At 44.5% G+C, this 24,959-nt stretch overlaps 1 protein-coding gene across 1 annotated transcript in view; it reads left to right on the top strand.

Moving 5' to 3' along the window:
- The window catches only part of LOC110508253 (piezo-type mechanosensitive ion channel component 2), a 210,139-nt gene that overhangs the window by 93,865 nt on the left and 91,315 nt on the right, over positions 1–24,959 (top strand). Inside the window, exons 17-25 of the mRNA XM_090225642.1 lie at positions 114–274; positions 567–780; positions 2,335–2,429; positions 7,166–7,366; positions 11,484–11,688; positions 15,077–15,178; positions 16,507–16,672; positions 22,916–23,159; positions 23,485–23,580. Coding sequence (XP_090081768.1) covers positions 114–274; positions 567–780; positions 2,335–2,429; positions 7,166–7,366; positions 11,484–11,688; positions 15,077–15,178; positions 16,507–16,672; positions 22,916–23,159; positions 23,485–23,580 — 1,484 coding nt within the window. The remainder of the gene's footprint in view (positions 1–113; positions 275–566; positions 781–2,334; positions 2,430–7,165; positions 7,367–11,483; positions 11,689–15,076; positions 15,179–16,506; positions 16,673–22,915; positions 23,160–23,484; positions 23,581–24,959) is intronic.

The following is a 24,959-nucleotide window of genomic DNA, read 5'->3' as shown; positions in this document are numbered from 1 at the left end:
CCTGTCAAACCTAAATAATAAGTGGCCCCTGGTGGTGGACCGTCTGGCTGACTGACTGACTGGCTGACTGACTGGCTGACTGATTGCTTCCTGTCTCGTCCTGTTCCTGTCAGACCTAAAGAATAAGTGGCCCCTGGTGGTGGAGCGTCTGACTGTGCTGTTCCTCAAGTTCCTGGAATATTTCCACAAGCTTCAGCTCTTCATCTGGTGGCTCCTAGAGATGCACATCGTCAAGATCGTCTCCTCGTGCATCATACTGGTCTCTGTCAAGGAGGTAACACTGTCACTATTTTGTTGATTCATTTATCCTTTATTTAACCCAGAAGTCCCTGTAGATGAGAAACTATTTTTTTGTTTCCCGAGGAAAACCTGGCCTATTGGAGCAACATACAGTCAAGTGTTAAAAAGTGACATTTCCTGCATGTCACAAGACTGTGTTCGCTCACTGAGCTGAAGCCTAGGTAATCCTGGAGGTTGATGTGTTATGTCTCTGGCAGGTGTCCTTGTTCAACTACGTGTTCCTGGCGTGCTGGGCCTTCGCTCTAACTGTTTCTCCTCTCTGGCAGGTGTCCTTGTTTAACTACGTGTTCCTGGCGTGCTGGGCCTTCGCTCTACCCTTCAGTCAGTTCAGACCCCTGGCCTCCAGTATCTGTACAGTCTGGACCTGTGTTATCATCGTCTGTAAGATGTCGTACCAGCTGGAATCTATACAACCTGCCTCTTACTCCAAGAACTGCTCCATGGTGAGTAGGGTGGGTTGGTGGGTGGGTCGGTGGGTGAGTGAGTGGGTGGGTGGGTGGGTGGGTGGGTCAGTGGGTGGGTTAGTGGGTGGGTCGGTGGGTGGGTTGGCCGGTGGGTCGGTGGGTCAGTAGGTCGGTGGGTGGGTTGGCCGGTGGGTCGGTCGGTCGGTGGATGGGTGGGTTGGTCGGTGGGTCGGTGGGTGAGTGAGTGGGTGGGTTGGTGGGTGGGTGGGTCAGTGGGTGGGTTAGTGGGTGGGTCGGTGGGTGGGTGAGTGAGTGGGTTGGTTGGTTGGTTGGTTGGTTGGTGGGTGGGTCGGTGGGTGGGTCGGTGGATTGGTGGGTTGTCGGTTGGTTGGTTGGTGGATTGGAGGGTTGGTGGTTGGTTGGTGGATTGGTTGGTTGTTGGTTGGTGGGTGAATTGGTGGGTTGAATGGTTGGTTGGTTGGTGCTTTGGTGGGTTGAATGGTTGGTTGGTTGGTGCTTTGGTGGGTGGTTTGGTTGGTTGCTGAATTGGTGGGTGGATTGGTGGGTTGTTGGTTCGTGGATTGGTTGGTGGATTGGTTGTTTGGTGGATTGGTTGGTTGGTGGATTGGTGGGTGGATTGGTGGGTTGTTGGTTGGTGGATTGGTGGGTGGATTGGTTGGTTGGTTGGTTGGTAGATTGGTGGGTGGATTGGTTGGTTGGTTGGTGGATTGGTTGGTTGGTGGATTGGTAGGTGGATTGGTTGGTTGGCGGATTGGTTGGTATGTTGGTTGGTGGATTGGTGGGTTGTTGGTTGGTTGGTGGATTGGTTGGTTGGTTGGTGGGTTGATTGGTGGATTGGTTGGTGGGTTGGTGGGTGGGTTGGTTGGTGGATTGGTGGATTGGTAGGTGGATTTTTGGTTGGTTGGTGGATTGGTGGGTGGGTGGATTGGTGGGTTGTTCGTTGTTGGTTGGTTGGTGGATTGGTTGGTGGGTGGATTGGTGGGTTGTTCGTTGTTGGTTGGTTGGTGGATTGGTTGGTTGGTTGGTGGGTTGTTGGTTGGTGGATTGGTGGGTGTGGTGGATTGGTGGGTTGGTGGTTGGTGATTGGTTGGTGGATTGGTGGGTGTGGTCAATTGATTGATTGGTTTCAGTGTCTTACCTGTCTCAGGTACTAAAAGTAGAGTTTCTCAATTCAGGTCCCCGAGCAAAAGACTCAAAGATATTTAAACATACTTTTAAAAATCGAAACATACTTATTTAAATCTAAACATATGTATTTAAATCTAAACATACTTATTTAAATCTAAACATACTTATTTAAATCTAAACATACTTATTTAAATCTAAACATACGTATTTAAATCTAAACATACTTATTCACTCTTATGGAAATAGATACCAAGAAGGCTGTAACCATACGTATGACTGACTCCGGTTCTAACTCCGGTTCTGACATCGGTTCTAACTCCGGTTCTGACTCCAGTTCTAACTCCGGTTCTGACTCCGGTTCTGACTCCAGTTCTGACTCCAGTTCTGACTCCGGTTCTAACTCCAGTTCTGACTCCGGTTCTGACTCCAGTTCTGACTCCTCTTCCTCCCCAGCCAATGAACTACACAGAGAAACAGAGAGAAGAGATGAAAGACTCTCTGCTGTACAAGGAGCCAGTAGACCCTTCCAACTGGGTCGGTCTCAACAAGTTCAACCCTCTACTGGAGAACCTCAGGGTGAGCTAATGTCTATTTATCTCTATATGAAGATATTCATATAATATAGCATCGGAATGGGACATGCAAACAAAGGAAAGAGTTATCAAACAAGATAGAAAACTCATACACTCAGTTTTTTCCGACATCTGACTTTGATAAATCTCGGAATCCAGGATGTTGGGAGAGACAAACTTTCGTTATCTGTCCGGAAGGACCAGCCTGACTCGGGTTTATACTGAACATCTACCTCTATGAACTGAGTCAGGGTTATAACATCTACCTCTATGAACTGAGTCAGGGCTATACTGAACATCTACCTCTATAAACTGAGTCAGGGTTATACTGAACATCTACCTCTATGAACTGAGTCAGGGTTATACTGAACATCTACCTCTATAAACTGAGTCAGGGTTATACTGAACATCTACCTCTATAAACTGAGTCAGGGTTATACTGAACATCTACCTCTATAAACTGAGTCAGGGTTATACTGAACATCTACCTCTATGAACTGAGTCAGGGTTATAACATCTACCTCTATGAACTGAGTCAGGGTTATAACATCTACCTCTATGAACTGAGTCAGGGTTATAACATCTACCTCTATGAACTGAGTCAGGTTTATACTGAACATCTACCTCTATGAACTGAGTCAGGGTTATAACATCTACCTCTATGAACTGAGTCAGGGTTATAACATCTACCTCTATGAACTGAGTCAGGGTTATACTGAACATCTACCTCTATAAACTGAGTCAGGGTTATAACATCTACCTCCATGAACTGAGTCAGGGTTATAACATCTACCTCTATAAACTGAGTCAGGGTTATAACATCTACCTCTATGAACTGAGTCAGGGTTATACTGAACATCTACCTCTATGAACTGAGTCAGGGTTATAACATCTACCTCTATGAACTGAGTCAGGGTTATAACATCTACCTCTATGAACTGAGTCAGGGTTATAACATCTACCTCTATGAACTGAGTCAGGGTTATACTGAACATCTACCTCTATGAACTGAGTCAGGGCTATACTGAACATCTACCTCTATAAACTGAGTCAGGGTTATAACATCTACCTCTATGAACTGAGTCAGGGTTATAACATCTACCTCTATGAACTGAGTCAGGGTTATAACATCTACCTCTATGAACTGAGTCAGGGTTATACTGAACATCTACCTCTATGAACTGAGTCAGGGCTATACTGAACATCTACCTCTATAAACTGAGTCAGTGTTATAACATCTACCTCTATAAACTGAGTCAGGGTTATAACATCTACCTCTATGAACTGAGTCAGGGTTATAACATCTACCTCTATGAACTGAGTCAGGGTTATAACATCTACCTCTATGAACTGAGTCAGGGTTATAACATCTACCTCTATAAACTGAGTCAGGGTTATACTGAACATCTACCTCTATAAACTGAGTCAGGGTTATAACATCTACCTCTATGAACTGAGTCAGGGTTATACTGAACATCTACCTCTATAAACTGAGTCAGGGTTATAACATCTACCTCTATGAACTGAGTCAGGGTTATACTGAACATCTACCTCTATAAACTGAGTCAGGGTTATAACATCTACCTCTATGAACTGAGTCAGGGTTATACTGAACATCTACCTCTATGAACTGAGTCAGGGTTATACTGAACATATACCTCTATAAACTGAGTCAGGGTTATACTGAACATCTACCTCTATGAACTGAGTCAGGGTTATAACATCTACCTCTATGAACTGAGTCAGGGTTATACTGAACATCTACCTCTATGAACTGAGTCAGGGTTATACTGAACATCTACCTCTATGAACTGAGTCAGGGTTATACTGAACATCTACCTCTATAAACTGAGTCAGGGTTATAACATCTACCTCTATGAACTGAGTCAGGGTTATACTGAACATCTACCTCTATGAACTGAGTCAGGGTTATAACATCTACCTCTATGAACTGAGTCAGGGTTATACTGAACATCTACCTCTATAAACTGAGTCAGGGTTATACTGAACATCTACCTCTATGAACTGAGTCAGGGTTATACTGAACATCTACCTCTATAAACTGAGTCAGGGTTATACTGAACATCTACCTCTATAAACTGAGTCAGGGTTATAACATCTACCTCTATGAACTGAGTCAGGGTTATACTGAACATCTACCTCTATGAACTGAGTCAGGGTTATAACATCTACCTCTATAAACTGAGTCAGGGTTATAACATATACCTCTATAAACTGAGTCAGGGTTATACTGAACATCTACCTCTATGAACTGAGTCAGGGTTATAACATATACCTCTATAAACTGAGTCAGGGTTATACTGAACATCTACCTCTATAAACTGAGTCAGGGTTATAACATATACCTCTATAAACTGAGTCAGGGTTATACTGAACATCTACCTCTATGAACTGAGTCAGGGTTATAACATCTACCTCTATGAACTGAGTCAGGGTTATACTGAACATCTACCTCTATAAACTGAGTCAGGGTTATACTGAACATCTACCTCTATAAACTGAGTCAGGGTTATACTGAACATCTACCTCTATGAACTGAGTCAGGGTTATAACATCTACCTCTATGAACTGAGTCAGGGTTATACTGAACATCTACCTCTATAAACTGAGTCAGGGCTATACTGAACATCTACCTCTATGAACTGAGTCAGGGTTATACTGAACATCTACCTCTATAAACTGAGTCAGGGTTATAACATCTACCTCTATGAACTGAGTCAGGGTTATAACATCTACCTCTATAAACTGAGTCAGGGTTATAACATCTACCTCTATGAACTGAGTCAGGGTTATAACATCTACCTCCATAAACTGAGTCAGGGTTATACTGAACATCTACCTCTATAAACTGAGTCAGGGTTATAACATCTACCTCTATGAACTGAGTCAGGGTTATAACATCTACCTCTATGAACTGAGTCAGGGTTATAACATCTACCTCTATGAACTGAGTCAGGGTTATAACATCTACCTCTATGAACTGAGTCAGGGTTATACTGAACATCTACCTCTATAAACTGAGTCAGGGTTATAACATCTACCTCTATGAACTGAGTCAGGGTTATAACATCTACCTCCATAAACTGAGTCAGGGTTATAACATCTACCTCTATGAACTGAGTCAGGGTTATAACATCTACCTCTATGAACTGAGTCAGGGTTATACTGAACATCTACCTCTATAAACTGAGTCAGGGTTATAACATCTACCTCTATGAACTGAGTCAGGGTTATAACATCTACCTCTATGAACTGAGTCAGGGTTATAACATCTACCTCTATAAACTGAGTCAGGGTTATACTGAACATCTACCTCTATGAACTGAGTCAGGGTTATAACATCTACCTCTATGAACTGAGTCAGGGTTATACTGAACATCTACCTCTATAAACTGAGTCAGGGTTATACTGAACATCTACCTCTATAAACTGAGTCAGGGTTATACTGAACATCTACCTCTATGAACTGAGTCAGGGTTATAACATCTACCTCTATAAACTGAGTCAGGGTTATAACATCTACCTCTATAAACTGAGTCAGGTTTATACTGAACATCTACCTCTATAAACTGAGTCAGGGTTATAACATCTACCTCTATGAACTGAGTCAGGGTTATAACATCTACCTCTATAAACTGAGTCAGGGTTATAACATCTACCTCTATAAACTGAGTCAGGGTTATAACATCTACCTCTATGAACTGAGTTAGGGTTATACTGAACATCTACCTCTATGAACTGAGTCAGGGTTATAACATCTACCTCTATGAACTGAGTCAGGGTTATACTGAACATCTACCTCTATGAACTGAGTCAGGGTTATACTGAACATCTACCTCTATAAACTGAGTCAGGGTTATACTGAACATCTACCTCTATAAACTGAGTCAGGGTTATACTGAACATCTACCTCTATGAACTGAGTCAGGGTTATAACATCTACCTCTATGAACTGAGTCAGGGTTATACTGAACATCTACTTCTATGAACTGAGTCAGGGTTATAACATCTACCTCTATGAACTGAGTCAGGGTTATAACATCTACCTCTATGAACTGAGTCAGGGTTATAACATCTACCTCTATGAACTGAGTCAGGGTTATAACATCTACCTCTATAAACTGAGTCAGGGTTATAACATCTACCTCTATGAACTGAGTCAGGGTTATACTGAACATCTACCTCTATAAACTGAGTCAGGGTTATACTGAACATCTACCTCTATAAACTGAGTCAGGGTTATAACATCTACCTCTATGAACTGAGTCAGGGTTATACTGAACATCTACCTCTATGAACTGAGTCAGGGTTATACTGAACATCTACCTCTATGAACTGACTCAGGGTTATACTGAACATCTACCTCTATGAACTGAGTCAGGGTTATAACATCTACCTCTATGAACTGAGTCAGGGTTATAACATCTACCTCTATAAACTGAGTCAGGGTTATAACATCTACCTCTATGAACTGAGTCAGGGTTATACTGAACATCTACCTCTATGAACTGAGTCAGGGTTATAACATCTACCTCTATAAACTGAGTCAGGTTTATAACATCTACCTCTATGAACTGAGTCAGGTTTATACTGAACATCTACCTCCATGAACTGAGTCAGGGCTATCTCAGGTTTATCTCCTCTCCTCTCCTCTCCTCTCCTCTCCTCTCCTCTCCTCTCCTCTCCTCTCCTCTCCTCTCCTCTCCTCTCCTCACCCAGAACAACCTGCTGATGTTGGCCATGCTGGCGTTTGAGGTGACCATCTACCGTCACCAGCAGTACTACAGGCTGAGGAACAAGCTCACCACGCCCGCCGCTCGCATCATCTTCCATGACATCACGCGACAACACCTCGACAACGGCATCGTCAACTGTGCCAAGTACTTCATCAACTACTTCTTCTACAAGTTTGGGCTGGAGGTAGGCAGAAACCATTATATTCAGAGAGATCACATGGCCTGGAGGTAGGCAGACACCATTATATTCAGAGAGATCACATGGGCTGGAGGTAGGTAGAAACCATTATATTCAGAGAGATCACATGGCCTGGAGGTAGGCAGAAACCATTATATTCAGAGAGATCACATGGCCTGGAGGTAGGCAGAAACCATTATATTCAGAGAGATCACATGGGCTGGAGGTAGGTAGAAACCATTATATTCAGAGAGATCACATGGCCTGGAGGTAGGCAGAAACCATTATATTCAGAGAGATCACATGGCCTGGAGGTAGGCAGAAACCATTATATTCAGAGAGATCACATGGCCTGGAGGTAGGCAGAAACCATTATATTCAGAGAGATCACATGGCCTGGAGGTAGGTAGAAACCATTATATTCAGAGAGATCACATGGCCTGGAGGTAGGTAGAAACCATTATATTCAGAGAGATCACATGGGCTGGAGGTAGGCAGAAACCATTATATTCAGAGAGATCACATGGGCTGGAGGTAGGTAGAAACCATTATATTCAGAGAGATCACATGGGCTGGAGGTAGGAAGAAACCATTATATTCAGAGAGATCACATGGCCTGGAGGTAGGCAGACACCATTATATTCAGAGAGATCACATGGCCTGGAGGTAGGCAGACACCATTATATTCAGAGAGATCACATGGGCTGGAGGTAGGTAGAAACCATTATATTCAGAGAGATCACATGGGCTGGAGGTAGGAAGAAACCATTATATTCAGAGAGATCACATGGCCTGGAGGTAGGCAGAAACCATTATATTCAGAGAGATCACATGGGCTGGAGGTGTGCAGAAACCATTATATTCAGAGAGATCACATGGCCTGGAGGTAGGCAGAAACCATTATATTCAGAGAGATCACATGGGCTGGAGGTAGGCAGAAACCATTATATTCAGAGAGATCACATGGCCTGGAGGTAGGCAGAAACCATTATATTCAGAGAGATCACATGGGCTGGAGATAGGCAGAAACCATTATATTCAGAGAGATCACATGGGCTGGAGGTAGGCAGAAACCATTATATTCAGAGAGATCACATAGGCTGGAGGTAGGTAGAAACCATTATATTCAGAGAGATCACATGGCCTGGAGGTAGGAAGAAACCATTATATTCAGAGAGATCACATGGCCTGGAGGTAGGAAGAAACCATTATATTCAGAGAGATCACATGGCCTGGAGGTAGGAAGAAACCATTATATTCAGAGAGATCACATGGCCTGGAGGTAGGTAGAAACCATTATATTCAGAGAGATCACATGGCCTGGAGGTAGGAAGAAACCATTATATTCAGAGAGATCACATGGCCTGGAGGTAGGTAGAAACCATTATATTCAGAGAGATCACATGGGCTGGAGGTAGGAAGAAACCATTATATTCAGAGAGATCACATGGCCTGGAGGTAGGAAGAAACCATTATATTCAGAGAGATCACATGGCCTGGAGGTGGGAAGAAACCATTATATTCAGAGAGATCACATGGCCTGGAGGTAGGTAGAAACCATTATATTCAGAGAGATCACATGGGCTGGAGGTAGGAAGAAACCATTATATTCAGAGAGATCACATGGCCTGGAGGTAGGAAGAAACCATTATATTCAGAGAGATCACATGGGCTGGAGGTCGGCAGAAACCATTATATTCAGAGAGATCACATGGCCTGGAGGTAGGTAGAAACCATTATATTCAGAGAGATCACATGGCCTGGAGGTAGGTAGAAACCATTATATTCAGAGAGATCACATGGCCTGGAGGTAGGTAGAAACCATTATATTCAGAGAGATCACATGGCCTGGAGGTAGGTAGAAACCATTATATTCAGAGAGATCACATGGGCTGGAGGTAGGCAGAAACCATTATATTCAGAGAGATCACATGGCCTGGAGGTAGGTAGAAACCATTATATTCAGAGAGATCACATGGGCTGGAGGTAGGTAGAAACCATTATATTCAGAGAGATCACATGGCCTGGAGGTAGGTAGAAACCATTATATTCAGAGAGATCACATGGGCTGGAGGTAGGTAGAAACCATTATATTCAGAGAGATTACTTGGCCTGGAGGTAGGAAGAAACCATTATATTCAGAGAGATCACATGGCCTGTAGGTAGGTAGAAACCATTATATTCAGAGAGATCACATGGGCTGGAGGTAGGTAGAAACCATTATATTCAGAGAGATCACTTGGCCTGGAGGTAGGTAGAAACCATTATATTCAGAGAGATCACTTGGCCTGGAGGTAGGTAGAAACCATTATATTCAGAGAGATCACATGGCCTGGAGGTAGGTAGAAACCATTATATTCAGAGAGATTACTTGGCCTGGAGGTAGGAAGAAACCATTATATTCAGAGAGATCACATGGCCTGTAGGTAGGTAGAAACCATTATATTCAGAGAGATCACATGGCCTGGAGGTAGGAAGAAACCATTATATTCAGAGAGATCACATGGCCTGGAGGTAGGAAGAAACCATTATATTCAGAGAGATCACTTGGCCTGGAGGTAGGAAGAAACCATTATATTCAGAGAGATCACATGGCCTGGAGGTAGGAAGAAACCATTATATTCAGAGAGATCACATGGCCTGGAGGTAGGTAGAAACCATTATATTCAGAGAGATCACATGGGCTGGAGGTAGGAAGAAACCATTATATTCAGAGAGATCACATGGCCTGGAGGTAGGTAGAAACCATTATATTCAGAGAGATCACATGGGCTGGAGGTAGGTAGAAACCATTATATTCAGAGAGATCACATGGCCTGGAGGTAGGAAGAAACCATTATATTCAGAGAGATCACATGGGCTGGAGGTAGGAAGAAACCATTATATTCAGAGAGATCACATGGCCTTGAGGTAGGAAGAAACCATTATATTCAGAGAGATCACATGGCCTGGAGGTAGGAAGAAACCATTATATTCAGAGAGATCACATGGGCTGGAGGTAGGAAGAAACCATTATATTCAGAGAGATCACATGGCCTGGAGGTAGGAAGAAACCATTATATTCAGAGAGATCACATGGGCTGGAGGTAGGTAGAACCATTATATTCAGAGAGATCACATGGCCTGGAGGTAGGCAGAAACCATTATATTCAGAGAGATCACATGGGCTGGAGGTAGGTAGAAACCATTATATTCAGAGAGATCACATGGGCTGGAGATAGGAAGAAACCATTATATTCAGAGAGATCACATGGGCTGGAGGTAGGAAGAAACCATTATATTCAGAGAGATCACATGGGCTGGAGGTAGGAAGAAACCATTATATTCAGAGAGATCACATGGGCTGGAGGTAGGAAGAAACCATTATATTCAGAGAGATCACATGGGCTGGAGGTAGGTAGAAACCATTATATTCAGAGAGATCACATGGCCTGGAGGTAGGCAGAAACCATTATATTCAGAGAGATCACATGGGCTGGAGGTAGGTAGAAACCATTATATTCAGAGAGATCACATGGGCTGGAGATAGGAAGAAACCATTATATTCAGAGAGATCACATGGGCTGGAGGTAGGAAGAAACCATTATATTCAGAGAGATCACATGGGCTGGAGGTAGGAAGAAACCATTATATTCAGAGAGATCACATGGCCTGGAGGTAGGTAGAAACCATTATATTCAGAGAGATCACATGGCCTGGAGGTAGGTAGAAACCATTATATTCAGAGAGATCACATGTCTTGTCTATTTGTAATAAAAACAAAACGCTGCTAATGTATTTGAGAATGACATCAATGTCATGTCACAATCACTAATCTCTCTCTGTCTCTTTCTCTCTCTCTCTCTTTCTCTTTCTGTCTCTCTCTCTCTCTCTCTCTCTCTCTCTCTCTCTCTGTCTCTTTCTCTCTCTCTCTCTCTCTCTCTCTTTCTCTCTATCTCTCTCTCTCTCTCTCTCTCTCTGTCTCTTTCTCTCTCTCTCTCTTTCTCTCTCTCTCTCTCTCTCTCTCTCTCTCTGTCTCTCTCTCTCTCTCTGACTCTCTTTCTTTTCCACACTTTCTCTCTTTCCTTTCTCTGTCTCCCCTCTCCCTCCCTCCCCCTCGTTGTCTCGCTCTCTCTCGCACTAGACATGCTTCCTACTGACGGTGAATGTGATTGGCCAGCGTATGGACTTCTATGCTGTGCTGCATGCCTTCGCTCTGATAGCCGTGATGTACAGACGTAGGAGGAAAGCTATAGCTGAGATCTGGCCTAAATACTGTTGTTTCCTGGCCTGTCTGCTAACCTGGCAGTACTTTGTCTGCATCGGGATACCACCTGCAGCCTGTGAAGGTAAGGGTGTGTGCGTGTCTGTATTATTTAGAAAATTCAAGTCGGGCTTCCGCTCACTTCACGGAAACTGTTTGATTTGAAATTCAGTAAGGACCTTCTGTTGGTTACCGGGTGCTGTTGAAAAGTCTGTTGTAGTTCTTCTGGACCTCAGTGCCAGAAGAACTACAAATCAGAAGAAGCAGTGAGAGTGGACAACCTTACTTGGTTTTCTCTGGATTATAGGGACTGTGGAGTTTCTATTTGTGATAATAGCAAAAAGCTGCTTAATTGTATTTGAGATCAATATCTTATTACTTATTGATCATAACCTCTTTGTTGACCAGCTGCAGAGGTGGGTGGGAATCTCTGGCGTTGCCCTCGACCGGTTCAGCTCGTATCTACGTGGCAGACGTTTCTCATGGGCATGGGTGGTTCAGTATCGTCCCCAGAATCTATTCACTATGGTGTCCCTCAGGGGTCAATTCTGGCACCATCCTTTTTTTCCTGTACAGTCGGTGCCAAAAGTTCTGAGAATGACACAAATATTAATTTTCACAAAGTTTGCTGCTTCAGTGTCTTTAGATATTTTTGTCATATGTTACTATGGAATACTGAAGTATAATTACAAGCATTTCATAAGTGTCAAAGGCTTTTATTGACAATTACATGAAGTTGATGCAAAGAGTCTATATTTGCAGTGTTGACCCTTCTTTATCAAGACCTCTGCAATCCGCACTGGTATGCTGTCTTCTGGGCCACATCCTGACTGATGGCAGCCCATTCTTGCGTAATCAATGTTTGGAGTTTGTCAGAATTTGTGGGTTTTTGTTTGTCCACCCGCCTCTTGAGGATTGACCACAAGTTCTCAATGGGATTAAGGTCTGGGGAGTTTCCTGGCCATGGACCCAAAATATCGATGTTTTGTTCCCCAAGCCACTTAGTTATCAATTTTGCCTTATGTCAAGGTGCTCCATCATGCTGGAAAAGGCATTGTTGGTCACCAAACTGTTCCTGGATGGTTGGGAGAAGTTGCTCTCGGAGGATGTGTTGGTACCATTCTTTATTCATGGCTGTGTTCTTAGGCAAAAATGTGAGTGAGCCCACTCCCTTGGCTGAGAAGCAACCCCACACATGAATGGTCTCAGGATGCTTTACCGTTGGCATGACACAGGACTGATGGTAGCCCTCACCTTGTCTTCTCCGGACAAGCTTTTTTCCGGATGCCACAAACAATCAGAAAGGGGATTCATCAGAGAAAATTACTTTACCCCAGTCCTCAGCAGTCCAATCCCTGTACCTTTTGCAGAATATCAGTCTGTCCCTGATGTTTTTCCTGGAGAGAAGTGGTTTCTTTGCTGCCCTTCTTGACACCAGGCCATCCTCCGAAAGTCTTCGCCTCACTGTGCGTGCAGATGCACTCACACCTGCCTGCTGCCATTCCTGAGCAGCTCTGTACTGGTGGTGCCACGATCCCGCAGCTGAATCAACTTTAGGAGACGGTCCTGGCGCTTGCTGGACTTTCTTGGGCGCCATGACGCCTTCTTCACAACAATTGAACCGCTCTCCTTGAAGTTCTTGATGATCCGATAAATGTTTGATTTAGGTGTAATCTTACTGGCAGCAATATCCTTGCCTGTGAAGCCCTTTTTGTGCAAATTAATGATGACGGCACGTGTTTCCTTGCAGGTACCATGGTTGACAGAGGAAGAACAATGATTCCAAGCACCACCCTCCTTTTGAAGCTTCCGGTCTGTTATTCGAACTCAATCAGCATGACAGAGTGATCTCCAGCCTTGTCCTCGTCAACACTCACACTTGTGTTAACGAGAGAATCCCTGACATGATGTCAGCTGGTCCTTTTGTGGCAGGGCTGAAATGCATTGGAAATGTTTTTGATGGATTCAGTTCATTTGCATGGCAAAGAGGGACTTTGCAATTAATTTCAATTAATCTGATCACTCTTAATAACCTTCTGGAGTATATGCAAATTGCCATCATACAAACTGAGGCAGCAGACTTTGTGAAAATTAATATTTGTGTTATTCTCAAAATGTTTGACCATAATCTGTAATCATAACATTCAGTTTCACTGCTATGCGGAAGTACCCTTCCCCATTAACCAAGCTAGCGTAGCTACCCTTCACCAGTGACCAAGCTAGCGTAGCTACCCTTCACCAGTGACCAAGCTAGTATAGCTACCCTTCACCAGTGACCAAGCTAGCATAGCTACCCTTCACTAGTGTCTTGCTGACATCAAATGTTAGATGCCTGACAGTTTTCTCCAGCTCAATGATAAGAAACCCGAGGTTGTTGTATTTGGTCCCCACCTTGAAGGGAGTCAGATTGTAGTTAACCTTAGAACCTTTCCCACCAATGTAAAGTCCAGAAACCTTGGCGTCTTCTTTGACCCCGACCTAAACCTGGAGCTGCATGGAAAGAAGGTTGTCCAGTCCTGCTTTTATCATCCAAGAAATACAGCTAAAGTCAAGTGTTTTATTCCAGTCACTGATCTGGAGAAAGTTATACAGGCTTTTATTTCCTCACGCCTAGAGGACTGTAACTCTTTGTATCGTCGTCTGAGTCAGAAATCACTCCATCTCCTACAGTCAGTTCAAAACGCTGCAGCTCGGCTTTTAACAGGAACCAGGAAATATAAACATACCACACATATTCTATCTTCTCTACACTGACTTCTAGTCACTTTTAGGTACATTTTAAAATGTTATGAATCACGTTTAAGGCTTGATTCTGCCATATCCTATATCTCAGATCTTTTATCTCTACTACGAGCCAGGATGCTCTGGATCCTCTGGCAGGGTACTGTTGTCCGTTCCAAAGTCAAGGTTGAAAACTAAAGGAGACTGGGAATTTGTCATTAGGGTCCTAGACTGTGGAATGGTCTGCCAGAGTACAATCAGATTCAGTGCCTACTGAAGACACACTTTAATAAAGAGGCGTTTAATGTATGATAAAAATATATATATTCTCCTTCCAGCTGTCTTTGTTTCTTGGTTAGTACTTGTTTTATTATTACATTTTTTATTTTACCTTTATTTAACCAGGCAAGTCAGTTAAGAACAAATTCTTATTTTCAATGACGGCCTAGGAACAGTGGGTTAACTGCCTGTTCAGGGGCAGGACGACAGATTTGTACCTTGTCAGCACGGGGGTTTGAACTTGCAAACTTCTGGTTACTAGTCCAACACTCTAACCACTAGGCTTGTATATAGAAATAGTTCATCTTCTTCTTCTTATAATTGGTATAATTATTATGTGTATGTCTTATGCTTTATCCAGTTTACATGTATTATGTGCTTGTTTAAATTGAGCTTCATTATGAAATGTATGGGATTTTCTGTGTTGATGATTAGGCCATTGATATTGTTGTTGTTGCTCTCTATCCCTTCAGACTACCCATGGAGGTTCCCTAACTCTGCAATGGACTCCAATGTCATCAAGTGGCTTTATTTACCTGACTTCCACACCAACCCCAACCCAATCTTTCTCGTCTGTATGTATCATATTGCTCTGTCGGTGTGTAAGGGATTGGTATGGACAGGGTTGGATAGAATGGGATCGGGATGGACAGGGTTGGATAGAATGGGATAGGATTGACAGGGTTGGATAGAATGGGATCGGTATGGACAGGGTTGGATAGAATGGGATAGGATTGACAGGGTTGGATAGAATGGGACCGGTATAGACAGGGTTGGATAGAATGGGATAGAATGGACAGGGTTGGATATAATGGGATTGGTATTGACAGGGTTGGATAGAATGGGATAGAATGGGATTGGTATTGACAGGGTTGGATAGAATGGACAGGGTTGGATAGAATGGACAGGGTTGGATAGAATGGACAGGGTTGGATAGAATGGGACCGGTATGGACAGGGTTGGATAGAATGGAATAGAATGGACAGGGTTGGATAGAATGGACAGGGTTGGATAGAATGGGATCGGTATGGACATGGTTGGATAGAATGGGATCGTGATGGACAGGGTTGGATAGAATGGGATTGGTATGGACAGGGTTGGATAGAATGTGATCGGTATGGACATGGTTGGATAGAATGGGATAGAATGGACATGGTTGGATAGAATGGACAGGGTTGGATAGAATGGGATAGAATGGACAGGGTTGGATAGAATGGGATTGGTATTGACAGGGTTGGATAGAATGGGATAGAATGGACAGGGTTGGATATAATGGGATAGAATGGACGGGGTTGGATATAATTGGATAGAATGAGATCGGTATGGACAGGGTTGGATAGAATGGACAGGGTTGGATAGAATGGGATAGAATGGACAGGGTTGGATATAATGGGATAGAATGGACGGGGTTGGATATAATTGGATAGAATGGACAGGGTTGGATAGAATGGGATCGGTATGGACAGGGTTGGATAGAATGGACAGGGTTGGATAGAATGGGATAGAATGGACAGGGTTGGATATAATTGGATAGAATGGACAGGGTTGGATAGAATGGGATCGGTATGGACAGGGTTGGATAGAATGGACAGGGTTGGATAGAATGGGATAGAATGGACAGGGTTGGATAGAATGGGATAGAATGGACGGGGTTGGATAGAATGGGTTATATTTTCTCAGTCTCAATCTACATTTTGGTTAGCTATTAAATTGCTATGAAGCTAATATAAATCCTCCCCTTGCCACTCCCCCCTCTCCTCTCCTCTCCTCTCCTCTCCTCTCCTCTCCTCTCCTCTCCTCTCCTCTCCTCTCCTCTCCTCTCCTCTCCTCTTCTCTTCTCTTCTCTTCTCTTCTCTTCTCTTCTCTTCTCTTCTCTTCTCCTCTCCTTTCCTCTCCTCTATAGATGACTTCATGCTCCTCCTCTGCGCCTCACTCCAGAAGAGTATATTTGAAGAGGAAAACAAGGCAGCTGTCCGTCTCATGGCCGGAGATAACGTGGAGATCTCTAGAGACCTAGACACAGCCTCTTTCAGCGTCCACAACCCTGTCCCCGACTTTATACATTCCAGGTAGTGTGACTATACCATTATACCATGGAGATTGATGCACATGAGCATGTATGTTACTGTACGTTACAGAGGTGCAGCCCAGTGAAGTACCAACCAGAGGCTCTCACCTTGATTGCGCTAGGCAGCAAGCGAGGAAGGCAGATCTGATGGGAGAACAGGGAGAGACAGGACAAGAGGATAGCCATTGATTGTGTCCTGTTCTACCATTACAGTGTTTTGATACTCAGAGTGGAGAGCTGTTTCATTATGGCACTCTGTGTCCATCAACAGCAGTAGTGAAGGACAGAGCACTAGCACACTACCTTCCATCCCAAACCGTGCTCTGGGCTGCGTCCCAAACCATGCTCTGGGCTGCATCCCAAACCATGCTCTGGGCTGCATCCCAAACCATGCTCTGGGCTGTATCCCAAACCGTGCTCTGGTCAGCATCCCAAACCGTGCTCTAGTCTGCATCCCAAACCATGCTCTGGGCTGCATCCCAAACCATGATCTAGTCTGCATCCCAAACCATGCTCTGGGCTGCATCCCAAACCATGCTCTGGGCTGCATCCCAAACCGTGCTCTGGGCTGCGTCCCAAACCATGCTCTGGGCTGCATCCCAAACCATGATCTATTCTGCATCCCAAACCATGATCTGGTCTGCATCCCAAACCATGCTCTAGTCTGCATCCCAAACCATGATCTAGTGTGCATCCCAAACCATGCTCTGGGCTGCATCCCAAACCATGATCTAGTCTGCATCCCAAACCATGATCCCAAACCATGATCTAGTCTGCATCCCAAACCATGATCTAGTCTGCATCCCAAACCATGCTCTAGTCTGCATCCCAAACCATGCTCTAGTCTGCATCCCAAACCATGCTCTAGTCTGCATCCCAAACCATGCTCTGGGCTGCATCCCAAACCATGCTCTGGGCTGCGTCCCAAACCATTCTTTAGTTTGCGTCCCAAACCATGATCTAGTCTGCATCCCAAATGGCACCCTATTCCCTATAGTGTACTACTGTTGACCAGGGTCCGCTCAGCCATCAGCCCTTGTTCCCCGGCACTTATACCCCTGTTTTTTCCACGTATCAGATTCCTGATATAGAGGTAGAGAGAGAGCCATCATCTGTAAGACATTCTGTCCAATCAGAGTCTGCCACTCTGGCCCAGACCTCCCTCTATCTCTATCAATTCAATGTCCAATTCAGTTTAAGGGGCTTTATTGGCATGGGAAATGTGCCAATAGATAATAAACAAAAGTGAAATAAACAATATCAAATGAACAGTAAACATTACACTCACAGAAGTTCCAAAATAATAAAGACATTTCAAATGTCATATTATGTCTATATACAGTGTCGTAACGATGTGCAAATGGTTAAAGTACAAGAGGGAAAATAAATAAGCATAAATATGGGTTGTATTTACAATGGTGTTTGTTCTTCACTGGTTGCCCTTTTCTTGTGGCAACAGGCTGTGTTGTGCTGTGATGGCACACTGTGGTTTTTCACCCAGTAGACATGGGAGTTTACCCTGGATAGCCACGGTCACAGTTCAACACTAATTTAAAAATGAAGCATGTGTGTTTAGTGAGCCCGCCAGATCGGAGGCAGTAGGGATGACCAGGGATGTTCTCTTGATAAGTGTGTGAATTGGACCATGTTCTGTCCTGCTAAGCATTCAAAATGTACTTTTTTGGGTGTCAGGGAAAATGTATGGAGTAAAAAGTACATTATTTTCTTTAGGAATGTAGTGGAGTAAAAGTAAAAATTGTAAAAAATATAAATAGTAAAGTACAGATACCCCCAAAAAACAAGTTAAGGAGTAATTTCAAGTATTTTTACTGAAGTATTTTACACTACTGGTCCTTCATTCCAAAATATTGGGGAAGAGGCTGAGGATGATGTCAAAGAGTTTAAGCATAGCCAATCGGAAATTGTTGTCTGTATATGTGATCATTTCATTGTGGGTACCATCAACACCACAGGCCTTTTTGGGTTGGAGGGGTTTGTATTTTGTCCTGTAGCTCATTCAATGTAATTGGAGATTCCAGTGGGCTCTGGTCATCTTTAGTAGTTGATTCTAAGATTTGTAGTTGATCATGTTTTTTGCTGTTTGTTCTTTGTTATAGAGCCAAAAAGATTGGAGACGTGGTTTATCCACACATCTCCATTTTGGATAGATAACTCTTTGTGTTGTTGTTTTAGTGTTTTCCAATTTTCCCAGAAGTGGTTAGAGTCTATGGATTCTTCAATTGCATTGAGCTGATTTCTGAGGAGCTGTTCCTTCTTTTTCCGTAGTGTATTTCTGTATTGTTTTAGTGATTCACCATAGTGAAGGCGTAGGCTCAGGTTTTCTGGGTCTCTATGTTTTTGGTTGGACAGGTTTCTCAATTTCTTTCTAGATTTTTGCAGTTTACACCTTCACTATTACAGTGGAACGTTTTACCCAGGAAATTGTCTAAAAGGGATTCAATTTGTTGTTGCCTAATTGTTTTTTGCTAGATTTCCACACTGATTTCCTTCCATCTATGAATTTCTTAATATTATTCAGTTTCTTTGGCTTTGATGCCTCATGGTTGAATATTGTTCTGTTCAAGTAGGCTTTGTGTTCCATAAAGTGTCCAATGTTGTTGGTTGTGTGGTTTGGCCTCAGACCAATAAGTGTGAGCAGAGCCTGCTGAGTATCTGATATCTGGTACAGACCCAATTGGCTTGGGCTAGTGTAAGGGTTGGGGGTTGGGTCTGTTTGCCTACTCACTGCCTGGGCGTATGTGTGACTTTCATGTTGAGGCCCTCTTTGCGGGAGTGGGGGGCATGGGATCAGCAGGAGGGGCATAGGTCTGATCTGAGGGGGCCTAAATGGGGAATGGGCGTGGTTGGTTTGGGGGGGGTATTGATTGTTTGGGGTTATGGTGTGGATGTGGCTGGTGGTGTTGGATGTAGGTCCTCTCGGAATGGGTCGTCTATGTGTAGGGGATATGTTTGAGGGCGATGTCCTTTAGGGTCCTGGCGAAGGTGGGCACTGCTGCCTTGTAGAGGTGGACATTCTGTGTTTGGGGAAAAGTGTATTTTCTTGTATATATTTCCCATTTGAGTCAATAAAGAGAACAATCTGTGGCTTGTGATGTCCTCAGTGGGTGTGGGAGGGGGGGTTGTCAGGAGGGCTCTTTCTCTCTCTCTGTCTCTCTCTCTCTGTCTCTCCGTCTCTCTGTCTCTCCCTCTCTCTCACTCTCTCTCTCTCTCTCTCTCTGTCTCTCTCTCTCTGTCTCTCTGTCTCTCTCTCTCTCCCTCTCTCTCCCTCTGTCTCTCTCTGTCTCTCTCTCTCTCTCTCTCTCTCTCTCTCTGTCTCTGTCTCTCTGTCTCTCTCTCTGTCTCTCTCTCTCTCTCTAATTCTCTCTCTCTCTCTCTCTCTCTCTCCCTATCTCTCTCTCTTTGTCTCCCTCCCTCCCTCTCTCTCTTTCTCTCTCTCATACAGTAGATACCTGTAGTGACAGACATGGATCGGGTTTCAAGTCAACCCCATATATTATATTATCCACTGTAGGCTCCAAGTATTGATCGATCATCAGACGTTTACTGTAAGCCTGACCATTATTGATCTAGTTAAGATGATGTGATTGATGGAGGTATGACAGATTATATTACAGAACATGATGCTTTTTCTTATTGTAGCTCAATGGCTTAATGATGTATCTGTTATGATGACAGACAGCAGGGTGTTTTCTCATTGAGGTAAAGTGGTCAGACTAACTGGGTTTGAACCCGCACTACAAGACTGTGTTAGCCCCCTGAGCTAAAGCCTTGGACACATTGGACACATTGTTGCTTTTTTCCCTTCTCATTTTCTATTTGAGTCATTTAGCAGACTCTCTTTTCCAGAGCCACTACAGTAGTGAGTCATTTAGCAGACTCTCTGATCCAGAGCCACTACAGTAGTGAGTCATTTAGCAGACTCTCTTTTCCAGAGCCACTACAGTAGTGAGTCATTTAGCAGACTCTCTTTTCCAGAGCCACTACAGTAGTGAGTCATTTAGCAGACTCTCTTATCCAGAGCCACTACAGTAGTGAGTCATTTAGCAGACTCTCTTATCCAGATCCACTACAGTAGTGAGTCATTTAACAGACTCTCTTATCCAGAGCCACTACAGTAGTGAGTCATTTAGCAGACTCTCTTATCCAGAGCCACTACAGTAGTGAGTAATTTAGCAGACTCTCTGATCCAGAGCCACTTACAGCAGCGATTAGGGTTAAGTGCCTCTGTACGTGGGCACACGGTCTGATTATTCACCTAGTCGGCTCTGGGATGAACCGCTAGGCTACCTGGGATTAACTGTTAGTCTACCTGGGATTAACTGTTAGTCTACCTGGGATTAACTGTTAGTCTACCTGGGATTAACTGTTAGTCTACCTGGGATGAACCTCTAGGGTACCTGGGATTAACTGTTAGTCTACCTGGGATGAACCGCTAGGCTACCTGGGATGAACCGCTAGGCTACCTGGGATTAACTGTTAGTCTACCTGGGATTAACCGCTAGTCTACCTGGGATTAACCGCTAGTCTACCCGGGATTAACCGCTAGTCTACCTGGGATGAACTGTTAGTCTACCTGAGATTAACCGCAAGGCTACCTGGGATTAACCGTTAGTCTACCTGGGATGAACCGCTAGGCTACCTGGGATGAACCGCTAGGCTACCTGGGATTAACTGTTAGTCTACCTGGGATTAACTGTTAGTCTACCTGGGATTAACTGCTAGTCTACCTGGGATGAACCGCTAGGCTACCTGGGATTAACTGTTAGTCTACCTGGGATGAACCGCAATGCTACCTGGGATGAACCGCAATGCTACCTAGGATGAACCGCTGGCTACCTGGGATTAACCGCTAGGCTACCTTGGATTAACCGCTAGTCTACCCGGGATTAACCGCTAATCTACCTGGGATTAACTGTTAGTCTACCTGAGATTAACCGCAAGGCTACCTGGGATTAACCGTTAGTCTACCTGGGATGAACAGCAATGCTACCTGGGATGAACCGCAATGCTACCTGGGATGAACCGCAATGCTACCTGAGATGAACCGCAATGCTACCTGGAATGAACTGCAATGCTACCTGGGATGAACCGCTAGGCTACCTGGGATGAACTGCAATGCTACCTGGGATGAACCGCTAGTCTACCTGGGATTAACCGTTAGTCTACCTGGAATTAACCGCTAGTCTACCTGGGATTAACTGCTAGGCTACCTGGGATTAACCGCTAGTCTACCTGGGATTAACTGCTAGGCTACCTGGGATTAACCGTTAGTCTACCTGGGATTAACTGCTAGGCTACCTGAGATTAACCGCTAGTCTACCTGGGATGAACCGCAATGCTACCTGGGATGAACCGCAATGCTACCTGGGATGAACCACTAGTCTACCTGGGATTAACCGCTAGGCTACCTGGGATTAAACGCTAGTCTACCTGGGATTAACTGTTAGTCTACCTGGAATTAACCGCTAGTCTACCTGGGATAAACTGCTAGGCTACCTGGGATGAACCGTTAGTCTACCTGGGATGAACCGCAATGCTACCTGGGATGAACCACTAGTCTACCTGGGATGAACCGTTAGTCTACCTGGGTTGAACCGCAATGCTACCTGGGATGAACCGCTAGTCTACCTGGGATTAACTACTGGATTAACCGCTTGTCTACCTGCATGTTCTCTTCTTTCCTCTCCTTCTCTTCTCTCCTCCTCCAGGTTCTACCTGGGATTAACCACTAGTCTACCTGGGATTAACCACTAGTCTACCTGGGATTAACCGCTTGTCTACCTGGGATTAACTACTAGTCTACCTGGGATTAACCGCTAGTCTACCTGGGATTAACCTCTAGTCTACCTGGGATTAACCGCTAGTCTACCTGGGATTAACTACTAGTCTACCTGAGATTAACCGCTAGTCTACCTGGGATTAACCTCTAGTCTACCTGGGATTAACCGCTAGTCTACCTGGGATTAACCGCTAGTCTACCTGGGATTAACCACTAGTCTACCTGGGATTAACCACTAGTCTACCTGGGATTAACCGCTAGTCTACCTGGGATTAACCTCTAGTCTACCTGGGATTAACCGCTAGTCTACCTGGGATTAACCGCTAGTCTACCTGGGATTAACCACTAGTCTACCTGGGATTAACCACTAGTCTACCTGGGATTAACCGCTTGTCTACCTGCATGTTCTCTTCTTTCCTCTCCTTCTCTTCTCTCCTCCTCCAGGTCCTACCTGGACATGCTGAAGGTCATCACGTTTAGCTACCTGTTCTGGTTCGTCCTCACCATCATCTTCATCACCGGCACCACCCGTATCAGTATCTTCTGTTTGGGCTATATAGTGGGATGTTTCTACTTCCTGCTGTTCAGTGGGGAGCTGCTGCTCAAACCAATCAAAAAGATTCTCCACTACTGGGACCTTCTGATCGCCTATAACGTGTTTGTGATCACCATGAAGAACATCCTGTCTGTGAGTAGGACACACACACACACACACACACACACACACACACACACACACACACACACACAGTAGGACATACGATTCCACTTCAAACGACTCGTAAAGGCTTCATAGAGCATTCGTAAAGGCTTCATAAGCACTACATAGATGCTTCACAAATCATAAGAACTGTCATACTACTGAGATGGTGATATGAAAAGTACCTTCCGTCCGGTAGTTTGACATAATGTGGCACAGAGCCTTTCTCCTTCCATTTATCTGAAGTAGTGCACTTTAAAGGGAACAGGAGGATGAGAGATAAGGCATCTGACATCTTTGTCTCCGTGTTCAGATCCTGGCCTGTGGTTACATCAATGTCCTGGTGGTCAATAACTGCTGGCTGATCCAGCTCCTCAGTCTGGCCTGCACCATCAAGGAGTATAAGGTCGTCACCAACAGAGACTTCACACGTACGTCTCTTACTTTCATGAAGCAATGAAACCATGTTTTATGAACGTGATGAAATTATGTTACTAAAGGTGCTCCATCTTCTCCATCCATCTGCTCCATCCCATCTTCTCCATCTATCTCCTCTCAATCTGTCTTCTCCATCCATCTTCTCCACCTGTCCTCTCCACCTGTCTTCTCCATCCGTCTTCCCCATATGTCTTCTCCACCTGTCTTCTCCATCCGTCTTCCCCATCTGTCTGCTCCATCTGTCTTCTCCATCTGCTCAATCTGTCTGCTCCATCTGTCTTCTACACCCATCTTCTCCATCTGTCTTCTCCATCTGCTCCATCTGTCTTCTCCATCTGTGTTCTCCATCCGTCTTCTCCATATGTCTTCTCCATCTGTCTTCTCCATCTATCTTCTCCATCTGCTCCATCCCATCTTCTCCATCTATCTCCTCTCAATCTGTCTTCTCCATCCATCTTCTCCACCTGTCTTCTCCACCTGTCTTCTCCATCCGTCTTCCCCATCTGTCTTCTCCACCTGTCTTCTCCATCCGTCTTCCCCATCTGTCTTCTCCATCCGTCTTCCCCATCTGTCTGCTCCATCTGTCCTCTCCATCTGCTCCATCTGTCTGCTCTATCTGTCTTCTACACCCATCTTCTCCATATGTCTTCTCCATCTGCTCCACCTGTCTTCTCCATCTGTCTGCTCCATCCGTCCTCTCCATCTGTCTTCTCCATCTGTCTGCTCCATCTGTCTTCTCCATCTGTCTTCTCACCTGCTCCATCTGGCTGCTCCATCCATCTTCTCCATCTGCTCCATCTGTCTGCTTTGTCTGTCTTCTCAATCAACCTTCTCCATCTGTCTTCTCCATCTGTCCTCTCCATCCATCTTCTCCATCCATCTACTCCATCCGTCTTCTCCATCTGTCCTCTCAATCTGTCTTCTCCATCCATCTTCTCCACCTGTCTTCTCCATACTTCTTCTCCATCTGTCTTCTCCATCTGCTCCATCTGTCTGCTCCATCTGTCTTCTCCATCTGCTCCGTCCATCCTCTCCATCTATCTTCTCCATTTGCTCCATCTGTTTTCTCTATCTGTCTTCTCCATCGTCCTCTCCATCTGCTCCATCTGTCTGCTCCATGTCTTCTCCATCTGTCTTCTACATTTGCTCCATCTATCTTCTCCATATGTCTTCTACATTCATATTTTCCATCTGTCTACTCCATCTGCTCCCCTTGTCTGCTCCATCTGTCTTCTCCACCTGGCTTCTCCATCTGTCTTCTCCATCTGCTCAATCTGTCTGCTCCATCTGTCTTCTACACCCATCTTCTCCATCTGTCTTCTCCATCTGCTCCATCTGTCTTCTCCATCT

This window comes from Oncorhynchus mykiss, chromosome 28 (assembly GCF_057628025.1).
Source record: "Oncorhynchus mykiss isolate SJ-2025 chromosome 28, ASM5762802v1, whole genome shotgun sequence".
Classification (NCBI taxonomy): Eukaryota; Metazoa; Chordata; class Actinopteri; order Salmoniformes; family Salmonidae; genus Oncorhynchus; species Oncorhynchus mykiss.
Note: the sequence above shows the minus strand (reverse complement) of the source record. Positions and strands in the feature narration are given on the sequence as shown.